At 39.0% G+C, this 15,524-nt stretch overlaps 1 protein-coding gene across 1 annotated transcript in view; it reads left to right on the top strand.

The window, feature by feature from the left end:
- Nucleotides 1–15,524, top strand: part of PLEKHH2 (pleckstrin homology, MyTH4 and FERM domain containing H2) — a 130,793-nt gene that overhangs the window by 99,106 nt on the left and 16,163 nt on the right. The window contains exons 20-24 of the mRNA XM_055242826.2: nucleotides 3,436–3,615; nucleotides 6,042–6,139; nucleotides 7,834–8,011; nucleotides 8,925–9,080; nucleotides 10,947–11,044. Of these exons, the coding sequence (XP_055098801.1) occupies nucleotides 3,436–3,615; nucleotides 6,042–6,139; nucleotides 7,834–8,011; nucleotides 8,925–9,080; nucleotides 10,947–11,044 (710 nt within the window). The remainder of the gene's footprint in view (nucleotides 1–3,435; nucleotides 3,616–6,041; nucleotides 6,140–7,833; nucleotides 8,012–8,924; nucleotides 9,081–10,946; nucleotides 11,045–15,524) is intronic.

Below are 15,524 nucleotides of genomic sequence, written 5' to 3'. Positions count from 1 at the left end.
ATCAGTAGATGAATGGATAAAGATGGGCCGGGCCAGTGGCTCAGGCCTGTAATCCCAGCACTTTGGGAGGCCATGACAGCCAGATCACTTGAGGCCAGGAGTTCAAGACCAGCCTGGCCAACATGGGGAAACTGCGTCTCTACTAAAAATACAAAAATTAACTGGGCGTGGTGGTGCATTCCTGTAATCCCAGCTAGTAGGGAGGCTGAGGCACAAGAATCACATGAACCTGGGAGGTGGAGGTTGTAATGAGCCGAGATCGTGCCAACTCCAGCCTGGGTGACAGAGCAAGACTCTGTCTCAAAAAAAAAAAAAGGTAGTATATATACACAATGGAATATTATTCAGCCATTAAGAAAAACAAAGCCCTGTCATTTGCAGCAACATAGATGGAACTGGAGAACATTATGTTAAGTAAAATAAGCCAAGCACAGAAAGACAAATATCTCATGTTTTCACTCATAGGGGGAGCTAAAAAAGTGGATCTCATAGAGGTAGATGGTAAAATAGAATGGTGGTTACCAGAGGCTGGGTAGTAGGGGGTGGAGGGATGAAAGGAGGTTGGTTAATAGGTACAAAAATACATTTATATAAAAAGAATAAGTTCTAGTGTTCAACAACACAGTAGGGCAACTATAGTTGACAAGAACTTAGAGTATATTTCAAAATACTTAGAAGAGAAGATTTGGAATGTTCCCAACACAAAGAAATTACAAATGTTAGAGGTAGTGGATATCCCAATTCCCTTGATTTGATTATTACATGTTGCATGCCTGTATCAAAAAATTCATATACTCCAATAATATATGCAGCTATTATGTGTCGATAACATTTTTTAATGTTAGAAAATATTAAATCATGACTGAAAGGGATTTATTCTGGGAAATCAAGGATGGCTAAGTATTAGGATATCTATTAATATTACTTATTATTAGGGAGATAATCATATCTATAGATGCTGAAAAGGCATTTGACAACTTTAACATTTATAGAATAGCAATACATAGGTATTTCAACATGATAAAATATTCCTGTTTTAGCTAAAAGCAAGCATCATGCTTTATGGAGAAATTTTAGAAACATTTCCACTAAAGTGAGAAAAAGACAAAGATATGCCCCATTATTTTTAAAATTTTTCAATTAAAGTATAAATTATATAAAGTTTGTTATTATTATTATTTAACATTCTTTTAGGGAACTAACCTATGTTATCAGGCAATAAATGAAAATATTTACAGATGATATATTTATATACCCAGAAAACCCAAAAGAACAAACTAAAAAACTGCTACAAACAAAAAGAGAATTTGATAAGATAGTGAGAGGTACAAAATAAGCAAAAAACAGACGCTTTTATGTGTGCAAGCAACAACCAGTTAGAAGATAAAAAGGAAGAACTACTTTGGGCCATGATGGAGCCACAGGGACTGGATTTGCCCTGCCAGTGGTTTTCAGATGTTGAATGTAGGCAGTGCAGGACAGATTCTTTGGAAAACTAATGACATACGCCCTCTGATTGATGCAGCTTACTGTCTGGAGGGATTCAAGACTGCTGTGCAGAGAGGGAGCACCCAAATAGAGCCTGGCAGTCTTCCTGAGTTGCAGAGACAGAGTTCAGAATTTGAGAAGGCCAAGGTAGTTAGACTTCACAGGGCTGATTGGGCACGGTGGCTCACCGTGTAACCCCAGCACTCTGGGAGGCTGAGGTGGGTGTATCACCTGAGATCAGGAGTTCAAGACCAGCCTGGCCAACATGGGGAAACCTGTCTCTACCAAAAATAAAAAAATTAGCCAGGCGTGATGGTTGGTGCCTGTAATCTCAGCTACTCGAGAGGCTGAGGCAGGAGAATCACTTGAACCCAGGAGGCAGAGGTTGCACTGAGCTCTGTACTCCAGCCTGGGCAACAGAGCAAGACTCCGTCTAAAAAATATATATATATCACAGGGCTGAGAGGAGAGAGCTAAAGAGAGGGAGGGAGGGAGAGCTCCAGAGATTCGTGTTTTCACATGAGAACTGATAAGCATGTGTGTATGTGAGGAAAGTACCTGAGGCTGAGGACAGAAAGACACAGGCAAAAAAATTCCAGCTCACACAGAGCTGGAAATAGTTTTCCCATCTTTTAGAATGGAAAAATCTCTGATACATTGGACATCAAATAGAGTGCACAGAAGGTGATTGCCTCTGGAATGGGGCCCAGATAGTCCTAAATATAAGGCTGTTTTGGTCCACCCTAAGAAATTTAAAAGAGACCTTGGAAGAACCGAACCATTTCCAAGTAATTTAACTGTCATCTCAGAGCAAAGCTAAAAAATATTTAAAGCATACCAAAAAGTCCAGTGCCAAGAATATAACATTCACAACGTCTGCATCCAGTCAAAGATCACCAGGCATACGAGAATCGGGTCAAGTATGACATACAATGGGTAAGAAAAAGTAATCATAGAAACATATCTAGAAATGATGCAGGTCATGGTAGATAAGGACATTTCTGTGTATCTGTTGTCTATTGTTATATTTAAAATTTCCCCAACACTTAGTGACTTATAACATTTGGTATTTCACACAGTTTTGAAGGGTCAGGAATCTAGAAGCAGTTTAGCTGGGTGGTTCTGACTCATAGTCTCCTGGCAGTACCATCAAGCTGTCAGCGAGGGTAGCAGGCATCTGAAGATTGGAATGGGGCTGGAGGATTCCAAACTCTCTCACGTGGCTGTTGGCAAAGAAGCCTCAGTACCTCACTACATGGGCCTCTCCAGATGAATGCTCAAGACATGGCAGTTGCCTTCCCCAGAGGAAATGATCTAATGGGGAAAGAGAGAGAGTGACCAAGATGGAAGTGCATTGTTTTTTATAAGCTAATCTTAGAAATGGCATGCCACATGCTAAGAGTCACACAGACCAACCCTGGTAGAATACAGGAGGGAATTACCTATGGATCTGAATGTCAGGATGTGGAGATCACGGAGGACCACTTTGGAGATTGGCCACCACACTTCACATGTTCAGGAAGGTAAAGGAAAGCATGAGCATTTTAAGAAGAGTAAGAGAAGATATTAAAAAGACTCAAATTGAATTTTTAGAGATGAAAAATGCAATGACTAAAATGAAAAATACGCTGGATAAGATTCACCTGTATTCTGAAGCTCTGTTATTAAGTATGTAGATGTTTGGGATTGTTATGTCTTCTAGATGAACTGACCCCTTTATCACTATAAAATGACCCTGTTTATCTCTGGCAGAATTCCTTGCTCTGAAATCTGCTTTGTCTGCTATTATTGTAGCGATTCCAGATTTCTTTTGATTAGTGTTATCGTAATATATCCTTTCCCATCATTTTAAACAAAAACTACTGCTGAAAAGATAATCGATATAATTCATGCAGAATAAATCTAATCACTCCTCACCTTGAATATATCTTTTTTTGTTTAATTCAGACCTGCCAGCTTTTTATAAATGCTGCAGTTGACTCTCCTGCAATTGATTACCACATATCTCTAGCCCAGAGTGCTTTGCAAATCTGCCTGACACATCCTGAGCTGCAGAATGAAATTTGCTGTCAGCTTATTAAACAGACAAGACGAAGACAGCCACAGAATCAACCAGGACCATTGCAGGTAGATATTAATATTGATACATATACATGCAATTTAAAGTGATATTGTTTTTCTGATTGTAAGAATGATACACATTCAGCATAGACATTTGGAGAATACAAAAAGTGCAGAAGGAAAAATAGGTATTAATATTTTGATGTCTACCTTTTTGGTTTATATATTTATATGTTTATATATAAATGTGTGTATCTTGGTGTGTGCACACTCACAGTTTTTTATATTGCTGGAGTTACAGTATGCATACTACTTTTTTAAACTATAGAAAATAATCATTTCCCCTGTATCCTTAGACATTCTTCAAAACATTAATGGTCATGTTAACATTAAGTACTATACATTTCTATATTTTTTCTATAATAAATACCTCTACAGTAGACATCTTTGAACCTAAATGAGATGGAGTTTCACTCTTGTTGCCCAGGCTGGAGTGCAATGGCACAATCTCGGCTCACTGCAACCTCCGCCTCCCGGGATCAAGCAATTCTCCTGCCTCAGCCTCCCAAGTAGCTGAGATGACAGGCATGTGCCAACACTCCCGGCTAATTTTGTGTTTTTAGTAGAGATGGGGTTTCACCATGTTGGTCAGGCTGCTCGAACTCCTGATCTCAGGAGATACGCCCACTCTGGCCTCCCAAAGTACTGGGATTACAGGCGTGAGCCACCATGCCCACCAGGAACCTAAATCTTGTGGACAGGCCCAGCGAATTCCTTTGAACTCATTTTTAGAATTTTCCTATATCTTCAACAACATTCAGTATATTTTAAATTCTTACCAGGTAAAAAATGATATTTCACTATTGACTCAGGATGCATTTCTTTATTAGTGCAGTTGAATATATTTTTCAGGTGTTTGGTAGTCATCTGTGTTTACTCTTCAGTGAACACCTGTTTTTATCTTTGTGTATTGACTCCCTGTTCGCCACAAGATAAATCAGAAATTTCTTACCTTAGCATATAGGACTCTCAGGGTTGGATCCAGGTTTTGTGAGAATGAAGCTTATACAGTTTGGGAAATGCTCTTCAAAACAAAGACTTGAAAATGGATTACTTTTGCACATTTTAGAAATCATATGACCATGTAAACACAGTTAATAAGCCTTTCCCAGGACCTGTGCCCAAGAGGGAATCTGAAGCTTAAGCTTCATCTGCATCACGAACACTTCGTAATCTGGCTCCACTGGCCCCCTCTTTCTCCACTTCCTGCCTCCAGCAGATAGTGAATGAATAAATGCGCCCCATCCTTTAAACACACTCCGCCTTTGCAATATTCTCCACCTTGCACCTGATGGTATTCCTGTTACCTGGATCCCTCCTCTTCCTTCCCTTCCATAAACTTTATAGCCCAGCCCAAGCAACATATTCCTTGTGATCCCTTCCCTGACTCCACAAGAAGTTAGTCATTCCTTCCATTGGTTGTGCTTTAAAAAGTTAATACATGGTATTACCATGTTGTATTATAATTTACTGTTTAAATATGTAACTGTCTCCTACTAGACTGTAGGCTCCTTAAGGGCAGGGACAATGCCTATTTCTCCCTCTTTTTTAATATAACATTTTAAAAATGACTGAAAATTATATATAACAAACAAGGGCAAATAAGATCTCTATCCAACTTTTTTAATATAATGTTTTAAAAATGACTAAAAATTATATATAACAAACAAGGGCAAATGAGATCTCTATCCTACTTTTACATTTATTTACTCTAATGAGTTTGTCTAATGCTTAACATTTTTTAACAAATGCAGTGTTTTATAGGATAAAGAAATAAAAAATTTTTTTTTGTAGTTTGAAGACATTTTTTTACCTTGTTTAGTGGTTGAGCATTAACCATGTTCTTCAGAAGAGAATTCCGCTGTAACATGTTTTATACTTCCTTGAAAAAATATAGAAAGAAGAATACAGAACAGAGCAAAGGAAAAATAAAAATCACATATATTGCTGCTACCTAAAGATAACCTCTGTTAATATTTTTATACTTGTCCCTTATTTAGGTATGTAGATACATATGTATATGTAGGTAGATTGGTTTTGATTTAGGGCATGTGTTGTCTACTGTTTTGCAATCTGCCTTTCTCAAAACTATTACTTGTATTTTAAGGAATGAGTAAATACGTAAGTGAACAAAAAGGAAACAATGTTCCTAATCTTTGAGTGTGATGTCAAAAAGGAGCACCTTGTTTGCTTGTGCCTTGGTTCCTCAGTTGTAGATAACCATGCACACAACTAGATGGATCATAGATCTGACCCAATGTAGAGTTTTTTGTTTTTAACCTATGATAAATGCTGTAAACAGATCATGCATATGTGAAAGAAGCAAAATGTTTTTGGGTTAAGAGAGACTGTCATCAGCCCATTGCACTCACCCAGATGTGGATCTCTGACTGGCACGTGGTATCTAACCTATGGTGCTTCTCCCTGCCCAGGGCTGGCAGCTCTTGGCACTCTGCGTTGGGCTGTTCCTTCCCCATCATCCTTTCCTGTGGCTCCTCAGGCTTCACCTAAAGAGGAATGCAGATTCCAGGTGTGCAGAATACTAGCCAGCTGAACTGTTTATGTGGTCTCTGAAAGTCTACGATAAATCATAAGTATTTAATGATCTGCCAGGTACATTTTCAGAAGAATGTATGAAACAAATATTGGTACAGGAAGCCTTTGGTTATCATTGATGTGGAGCTAGGAAAATATTTCCTTTGTTAAATCTCTTAGGGAAGATTGCAATAAATACTTGAAAAACTGACAGAGAATATTTTTAAGTGAAAAGTGTATTTGCATTTCAAGTATGAATGACTTAGCGTTAGTGGGTGTTCATTCAATAAAAGCAACTATTTTGTTTCCTTAGTTTTCCCTTTTACTATTTTTCTCCACATTGAATTCTTTTATGTGAAAAATTTCCCCCATGGTCTTCCCTCCTTTTCTAATTGTATGTATTTGAATTACTTCAGAATTGTTACTCCTTTGAAAAACACATTTAAAGTTCAACTTTCAGAATGGCTTTCTTACATTGGGACCCAGGTCACTCAGCCAAGGCTTATCCAGGGTCATTTTGTCCACCAAGAGGTTTGTGTCAGGTTGCTTAAACTCTTGGACTAAAACAAACACAGTAAAAGAAACAAACAAATAAACAAACCCAACTTGGAAGCAATAGGAAAATATTCTACAGTTCATAATACATTTGGGGGCCTCTGTGATCAAGGTCATCTGTTACCAAGGTCATGTAATTTCAATTGCAGTCACTGAGGAGCCCCCAGACCAAGGATCTGCCTACAGGGCACTTGAATACAAACATATTTGACAGGTGTTATCAATCTGCTTGAATAAGCAGTAAAATTTATGTATAACAAATAAGGGCAAATAAGATTTCTATCCAACTTTTATTTATTCTAATGAGTTTTTCTAATGCTTAATATTTTTTTACAAATGCAGTGCTTTTTATAGAATAAAGAAAGAAAACATTTTTATTTTTGTTTGAACATTTTTTTTTTTTTTTGAGGCAGGATCTCACTCTGTCACCTAGGCTGGAGTGCAGTGGCATGTTCTTGGCTCACTGCAACCTCCACCTCCAAGGTTCAAGCGATTCTCCTGCCTCAACCTCCCAAGTAGCTGGGACTACAAGTGTGCGCCACCACACCCGGCTAATTTTTTGTATTTTCAATAGAGACAGGTTTTTGCTATGTTGACCAGGCTGGTCTTGAACTCTTGACATCAGGTGATCTGCCCACCTCAGCCTCCCAAAGTGCTGGGATTACAGGCATAAGCCACCACGCCTGGCCTGAAGACATTTTTTTTTTTTTTTTTTTACCTTGTTTAGTGGTCAAGCATTAACCACCATGTTCTTCAGAAGAGAATTCTGCTGTAACATGTTTTTATAAGTTACTCTCTACTATTCTTCATGCAATTGCTTTCTTTATATTTGTTAATATTAAATCACTGTATATTGACTTATGACTGGTAATTTTAAATTCAGCTTGTGACTATAATAATACAGTAAAGATGAAGAATGCTTTGTGGGGAGGTTTGAGTGAGGCAGTTACAAAAATAAAGAAGTTGGAATTTGAGGAAAGTTACAGCAGTTTAGTATTATCATTCAAAAAAAGTTACTGTCAAAATTAGCCTAATGCATTGTGATAATGTACAGGGATGCTTTCTTAATGGTTGCACATATTAGGTTGTCAATTAAATTTATTCTTAGATTTTATCTTAAGTTTTGTATTACAGGACAGAATTTGGAAAATATGCCATTTACTGCCAGCGTTGTGTAGAAAGAACGCAACAAAATGGTGACAGAGAAGCAAGACCCTCAAGGATGGAAATTCTTTCAACTCTTCTCCGAAACCCTTATCACCATTCTTTGCCCTTTAGTATACCTGTGCACTTCATGAATGGGATATACCAGGTAGGTTACCTGATGAAAATATGCTTAGCCGACAATCCTGTGTACAACCTCTGTTACAGGGAACAGAGACTTCTCTGCTTACTTTTGTCAGCACCTGGCAGTGACAAACATGCAAATATATTAGACTTACTATCAGAACAGCTGAGTTTTGAAACAGTTTTGCTATAAAGGATTCACACTAATAACAAATCCATATTGAACCAAATAAGGGATAGGCTTCACTGCCATTATGATTCTGATGGACAGAAAAATCACAAACACTTCGGTTGGGGCTTTTTCTCATCAGTACTCCTGCTGGGTGTGGAAATAATTACTGATGCTGGGTGTGTACAATTTTAGTCTCTTTTAAGATCTCCAAATCTCAGAAGTTATCTGGGAAAACTTCACGGGGCCCTTCCAATTCTCAGATCTAGATGCTTGCTTATTAATTGAAGCAAACATGTTCCCAAACTAGCAATTAGTCTTTGTAGCCATACGCCTTTTATCACAGAATTCAGATACTTAACTGCCTATTAAAGAAACAAACATTAAATACATAAAAGTGTTCGTTTATTTAAACATATTTCTTGTTTATTTTCCATTTGATTAAAGATTGCATATTGTACTATAGTTCTTGGTTTGCTTCTAATGAGTAAGCATAATATCTTTGCAAAATATTTATAGCTGTCAACTGATCATTCTATTTTGGATTCATGTCTGTTGGCTGAAGCCAAGATTTTTGAGTTCTTCAGCAAGCTAATTTCTGAGGTAACCTTGTTAATTTTCTCCAGAGAAGCTTTGGGAAAAATAGTTAAAGCACCTAGAAAAATGTTATCATTAATCATGCATCAAGTATGCTCTGTTTCATCCTTAAAATCTCAGTTTGAAACTATGTATTTCTTATTAACAGAACTGCTTTGTTATTTCTGTCTAGGTAGTTGGTTTTGATGCATCTACCACAGTGGAAGAATTTTTGAACACTTTGAACCAGGACACAGGAATGAGGAAACCAGCGCAGTCTGGATTTGCATTGTTCACTGACGATCCTTCTGGCAGAGATTTAGAGCATTGTCTTCAAGGAAACATCAAGGTGAAACCAAGTCCTTTTCAGGAGCCAAGCCCAACGAATAGCAGAGAAGCTGCTCTTTACAAGAAGAGTAAACTTTGCAAGTTTAATTCAGGAGTTTTCCAAAAATTTAACCAATCTAATCTCCATGATAAGAAAAAAAAATGCAGGACTTTGTTAAACCCATAGAATTCTTAAAACACAATCTCTACATATACACATTCCATATTAAAGAGAGGAAAAGTGTTAGTAATGGAAATGATACTCTAAATATTAGGATAATAATAAGGGTAGATATGTAGAAGTGCTAATAAAATGGCTTTCCTTTTTTTTTTCATTTATTCAGCAATACTTACTAAGCTATTTTTTTGTATCCCAGGGGCTGGCTGGACTCTGTGGGGAATACAAAAGGACCAGAAATAGTCCCTGCCCACAGTGAACTTAAAATTTGCTTACGGAAGAGCAGCTTTATACACAGCTAACCTTGAACTAGGGTTGACAGTGATGAAAGTTTTGAGAGTGCTGTGAACTTTGCACAGAAAGAGAGAGATTAAGTTCAGCATTGGGAGTTAGGGAAGGCCTGAGCTGGAGATGAAAAATGGTTTAGGAAACAGACCTGTGGCCAGGTGCAGTGGCTTACGCCTATAATCCAAGCACTTTGGGAGGCCGGGGCAGGTGGATCATTTGAGGCCAGGAGTTTGAGACCAGCCTGGGCAGCATGGCAAAAACCCATCTCTACTAAAAATACAAACATTAGCCAGGCATGGTGCCACACGCCTGTAGTCCCAGCTACTCTGGAGGCTGAGGAACTAGAATCTCTTGAGCCCATGAGGTCGAGGCTGCAGTGAGCTGTGATCATGCCACTGCACTCCAGCCTGGGCGACAGAGCAGGACTGTCTCACAAAAAAAAAAGAAAAAAAAAAGAAAGAAAGAAAGAAAGAAAGAAAACAGACCTGTGGAAATGAAAAGGGAGGGATTTTAAAAGAATCTTTTCCAGATCATAGTAAAATAACTTTAATAGAGCTTCCATTTAGTAATGGCAATAATATATATAGAATTAGTCCGGGTGCGGTGGCTTATGCCTGTAATCCCACCACTTTGGGAGGCCAAGGCAGGCAGATCATTTGAGGTCAGGAGTTCAAGACCAGCCTGATCAACGTGGTGAAATGCCGTCTCTACTAAAAATACAAAAAAATTAGCCAGGCATGGTGGTGGGTGCCTGTAGTCTCAGCTACTCGGGAGGCTGAGGCAGGAGAATCACTTGAACCTAGGAGGCGGAGGTTGTAGTGAGATCGTGCCACTGTACTTCAGCCTGGGTGACAGAGTGAGACTCCATCTCAATTTAAAAAATAAATAAATAAAATAGAATTACAGAACCACAAGGGACCTTAGAGAAACAATGCACTTATTTTGCAAATGAGAAAACTGAGGCCTAGAGAGGGAAATGAGTTACCCAAAATCAAATAGCTAGACCTGGGTCTAGACCCTTTCCATAAATTATATTTCAGATTTCTTTGGTATAACTTCAGTTATTACAATCTTTTTGAACTCGGAAGGTGAAAAACTTGCTTCTTCAGTGACCAAATCATGAAAAAATCCCTGGAATCTTCTTGTTTCCAGTTTCAGGCAGTCATACATTACGATTCCTTTTTGAGTAAAAAATGCATGGCCACAGTCCAAAGTTAATGTGTGTCCAAAAGGATAAGTGGACCAAATAGCAATTTATAATTACATACTAAACTCGGAGCCACACGGAGGCTGAAAACAAAAAGCTTGAGTATATTTGGTTTGATCATATTAATTGAAAAATTTCAGTCTGCAGCACAGTTGTCTTCAAAAAATGTTGATTTGAAAAGTACTGTAAATCTCAGTTTTCCACTTCCTTTCTAGATTTGTGACATTATTTCCAAATGGGAACAGGCTTCCAAAGAACAGCAGCCTGGAAAATGTGAAGGTACAAGGACTGTTCGTCTGACATACAAAAACAGGTGTGTAATACTGCATCCAGATGCCAAAGTATGAGTATACAATATGTTCAAATAATGCACCTACTATTTACCTTTCTATTGAATGCCTTAAAAGTTATTTATTTGTAAGTTTGTCTTACTATAAATGATAACTCTGTTTCCATAGGAAAAAACCTTGTCACATAAAATTTCGTTTCTAATTCTAGTCTCTTAATGTCATAAAGAATTATATTTTATAAAAATATGCTTTTAGACAAAGATCAGAAACACTAGGTCTCAGCTGAGCACAGTGGCTCACGCCTATAATCCCAGCACTTTGGGAGGCCAAGGTGGGCAGATCACCTGAGGTCAGGAGTTCCAGACCAACACTTTGAGAGCCAACATGGCAAAACCCCGCTCTACTAAAAATACAAAAATTAGCCGGGCATGGTGGCATGTGCCTGTAATCTCAGCTACTCAGACAGCTGAGGTGGGAGAATCACCTGAGCCCAGGAGGTTGAGACTGCAGTGAGCCGTGATTGTGCCACTGCACTCCACACTCCAGCCTGGGCAACAGAGTGAAACCCTGTCTCAAAACAAACAAAAAATATATACACACACACACACACAATCAGAAAAACTACAGAAAAAAATAGCTGCTCTCTTAGAGTAGTTGATACAAGGATGCATTTTTCACTTTCATAATTTCCTTTAGCAGTATTATTACATTTTTCATAAAGACTGAATACTTCAATACCCTACTAAAGATCTGTAGTAAGAAGAGATACTTATGTTTCTTTGGGAGGCCGAGGCAGGTGGATCACGAGGTCAGGAGATCGAGACCATCCTGGCTAATATGGTGAAACCCCGTCTCTACTAAAAATACAAAAAATTAGCTGGGCATGGTGGCGGGCACCTGTAGTCCCAGCTACTTGGGAAGCTGAGGCAGGAGAATGGCGTGAACCCGGGAGGCGGAGCTTGCAGTGAGCCAAGATCACACCACTGCACTCCAGCCTGGGTGACAGAGCGAGACTCTGTCTCAAAAAAAAAAAAAAAAAGAAGAGATACCTATGTCCTATGTTTGCCTCAGTCTTTTGGAAGTCATATATTGTTTATACTCATATTTATTCCTTCTCAGTCTTTCATTCTCATTTTTCTCTTTCTGTCTCTCTCTCTCTCTCTGTGTGTTCACCGAGCTTCAACTATAAGGCCTATCACTTAGCTAGATGCTATGAATAAAATTGTAATAAATACAGACAGACCCAGTCCCTGATCTTTGGAATCTATGGGTTAGTGAGGAAGACTATTGTTGGGCATATCCTCACTCTAATGAGTGTGTAATGACACAGTATGTTCTCTGAAGGGAGAGAGAGGTACTGTGAGGGCACACAACAGTGAGCCTGACCTAGACAGGAGACCTCGGGAGGCTTCTTTGAGGAAATGATGTTTACGCCAAGTTCAGAGGGAGATGGGAGTGGGAACATCAAAATGCATAGAAAAGAATGTTCAAAGGCCTGTAGAGGGAGGCTGCTCAGCTTGTGTCAGGAATTGAGAAAATGCCGGAGAAGCTGGAGCACACACCTTCTCTACAGATAAAATGGTAATGTACTTTGGCATGTAGTCAGGAACCAGATTTCCTTTCTTTCTTTTTAAATATTTTAATTTCTTTCATGTATTAGCAAAAGGTAGTACTTAATAAACTGTTAACTGACCAGCTCACATTAATTATAACAAAATAATGGTATTTTGCTGGTTTTATTTGAGTCTTATACCCTATAAATTAAGGAATCTATAAAATGTCAGACCTAGAGCCTGGTGGAATTATTGGAGTGGTACTCAGAGGTCTCTTTTTGGAAGATGTTCAGACTTAAAATTGGAATGTAAGAATTGAAGGCACTGTACAACATAAAGAATGTAATAGCCTTTGATCCACTTTAAAATTTCTTGTTCTAGGCCAGGCGCGGTGGCTCACGCCTGTAATCCCAGCACTTTGGGAGGCCGAGGCGGGCAGATCACGAGGTCAGGAGATCAAGACCATCCTGGCTAACATGGTGAAACCCCGTCTCTACTAAAAAAAATACAAAAAATTAGCCGGGTGCGGTGGCGGGTGCCTGTAGTCCCAGCTACTCGGGAGGCTAAGGCAGGAAAATGGCATGAACCCGGGAGGCGGAGCTTGCAGTGAGCCGAGATAGCGCCACTGCACTCCGGCCTGGGCAAAAGAGTGAGATTCTGTCTCAAAAAAAAAAAAAAAAAAAAAATTTCTTGTTCTAATAGTCTATCCCACAGAAATACCCAGATAAGTGGGCAGAGTATTCCAGTATGTCCCAGTATCTTCCTTGTCATGTTTTTGTCATATTCTTTGTCAATGTTTTTGTGAAAAACTTGGGACAGACACTTACATGTTTATTGATAGGGAGAACAGTTAAATAAATATGGCACATTCATATTTTGGACTCTTCTCTCATCCAGTTGGCCACTTAAAGGGCCACCCAGTATTTGAACAGACTCTGTTGATCTGAATAAATGGTGGTTGTGAACACTGGAGCTTCTTTATTCAGGGGCTCATGAGCTGTGATGATTTGCCAGAGGTTCAAGTAATAAGAAAGTGACTATTAATCTTTGGTATCTAAGGTTTTAAAATCATACCTTCCTAGAGATAAGCAATATTGCATAGATATTGGAAATCTAATAGGCTTCACCCCTGGAGGGACCTCTTTCCCTTGAGGGCAAACTTTATCAAGGTATCAATGGCCCTTTGGTGACTGGCAAGGACAGCAGGCTAGAAGATTTGGACCTTCTAGATTATTATTGTAGTTCTGTTTAATGTGGAGCAGTAGTTCCCAATGTGGGCCCCACACTAGCAGCCTCAGGACCATGTGGAACATGTTAGAAATGCAAATCATTAGGCCCCACTTCAGACCCACTGAGTCAGAATTTCTGGGGGTGGAGCCCAGGAGCCCGTGTTTTGACAGCTCTCCAGATAATTCTTATACGTGCTGGGTTTTGAGAAGCACTGACCTAAAGGTCCTCATTCAGCCTTTATGGAAGGAGCCAGCTCCTGGACCTGGCCTGCCAAAGACATTTACAGAGAAGAGGTTCAGGCATGCTTTTTTTTTTTTTTTTTTTTGAGACAGAACTTCACCCTTGCTGCCCAGGCTGGAGTGCAATGGCACAATCTCAGCTTACTGCAACCTTTGCCTCCCAGATTCAAGCAATTCTCCTGCTTCAGCCTCCCAAATAGCTGGGATTACAGGCGCCTGCCACCACACCCAGCTAATTTTTGTATTTTTAGTAGAGACGGGGTTTCACCATGTTGGCCAGGCCGGTATCGAACTCCTGACCTCAGGTGATCCGCTCGCCTCTGCCTCCCAAAGTGCTGGGATTACAGGCATGAGCCACCGCACCCAGCCAAGACTATTCCTAATAATCTAAACCTTGTGAATGCTTAATACGTACCAACTCAGATTATGATGGCTATGATTGGAACTGAAGTGAAATTTGGATAAAATTTGGATATGAAAGACAGATAAAAATAATGCTTCAAGTCTAACAAACACCACAAAGAAGGACAAAGAGAATCATGAATAAACATTTTTTGGTTGACAATTGGTTGAGTTTATCCAAAGACCTGGAATCAATAGAAAGGAATGTCTGGGTTGCCATAAGAGGTTGTGGAGTCCTCACTTCAAGTTGTTCTGCCTTCCTAGACCAAACCAATAGATTTCTTTAGTGGATTTGATTGAAGTCTCATGCCTCCCTAAAATGTGTAAAACCAAGCAGCTCCCCGACCACCTTGGGCACATGTTCTCAGGATCTCCTGAGGGCTGTGTCACAGGCCATGGTCACGCATATTTGGCTCAGAATAAATCTCTTCAAAAATTTTTTTTAAGAAGAGAGAATTGTAATAACAGATGATGATTACCTTGTTTAAAGGTAAAACCTCATGACAATGCCTTTGACAGCAGGAAAAAAATTAACTCAACTGAAAGGCTTAATTTTTAACAGAACTCTGAAATGGCTGGATAGCCACAGCTACGAGAAAGTACTGTTTCTAAACATGGCCGTGTTTTGCATGTGTTTATAAGTAGCTTAGACAATGAGCCCTAATTTCTAGTGATACAGTTAGGAGGGAACCTTGCTGTGACCTGTCACACAGCCAAGGACCTGATGCTTCATCTGCCAAGCAGCAGGGTAACAAACAAAGCTAAAATATCAATTCTCTTTATCATGGAATTTTAAATTCATACTTAGCAAGTGATGGAATTTTAATTATTTAGATTCAGGTATGAAAGATCTAATTAATAGGTTTTGAACTTGTTCTCATAGACAACCATTGGCAACTAACATTTAAATTGTATTCATAGTTAAGCTTCTTATTTAATTTGATTTCTCACTGTATTTTTGAAGTTGTAAGATCCAAGGCATGTTTTTAACAAAACAACACTGGCCATAGCCAAGAAGTTTAAGCCAAGAAATGGAGTTTATCCCATTTCTCCTAGCTATGTTCACACTAAAAAAAATT

The sequence above is a fragment of the Symphalangus syndactylus genome, chromosome 14 (genome assembly GCF_028878055.3).
Source record: "Symphalangus syndactylus isolate Jambi chromosome 14, NHGRI_mSymSyn1-v2.1_pri, whole genome shotgun sequence".
NCBI lineage: Eukaryota > Metazoa > Chordata > Mammalia > Primates > Hylobatidae > Symphalangus > Symphalangus syndactylus.
The sequence above is the reverse complement of the archived record's forward strand: the minus strand, read 5'-3'. Positions and strand labels throughout refer to the sequence as shown.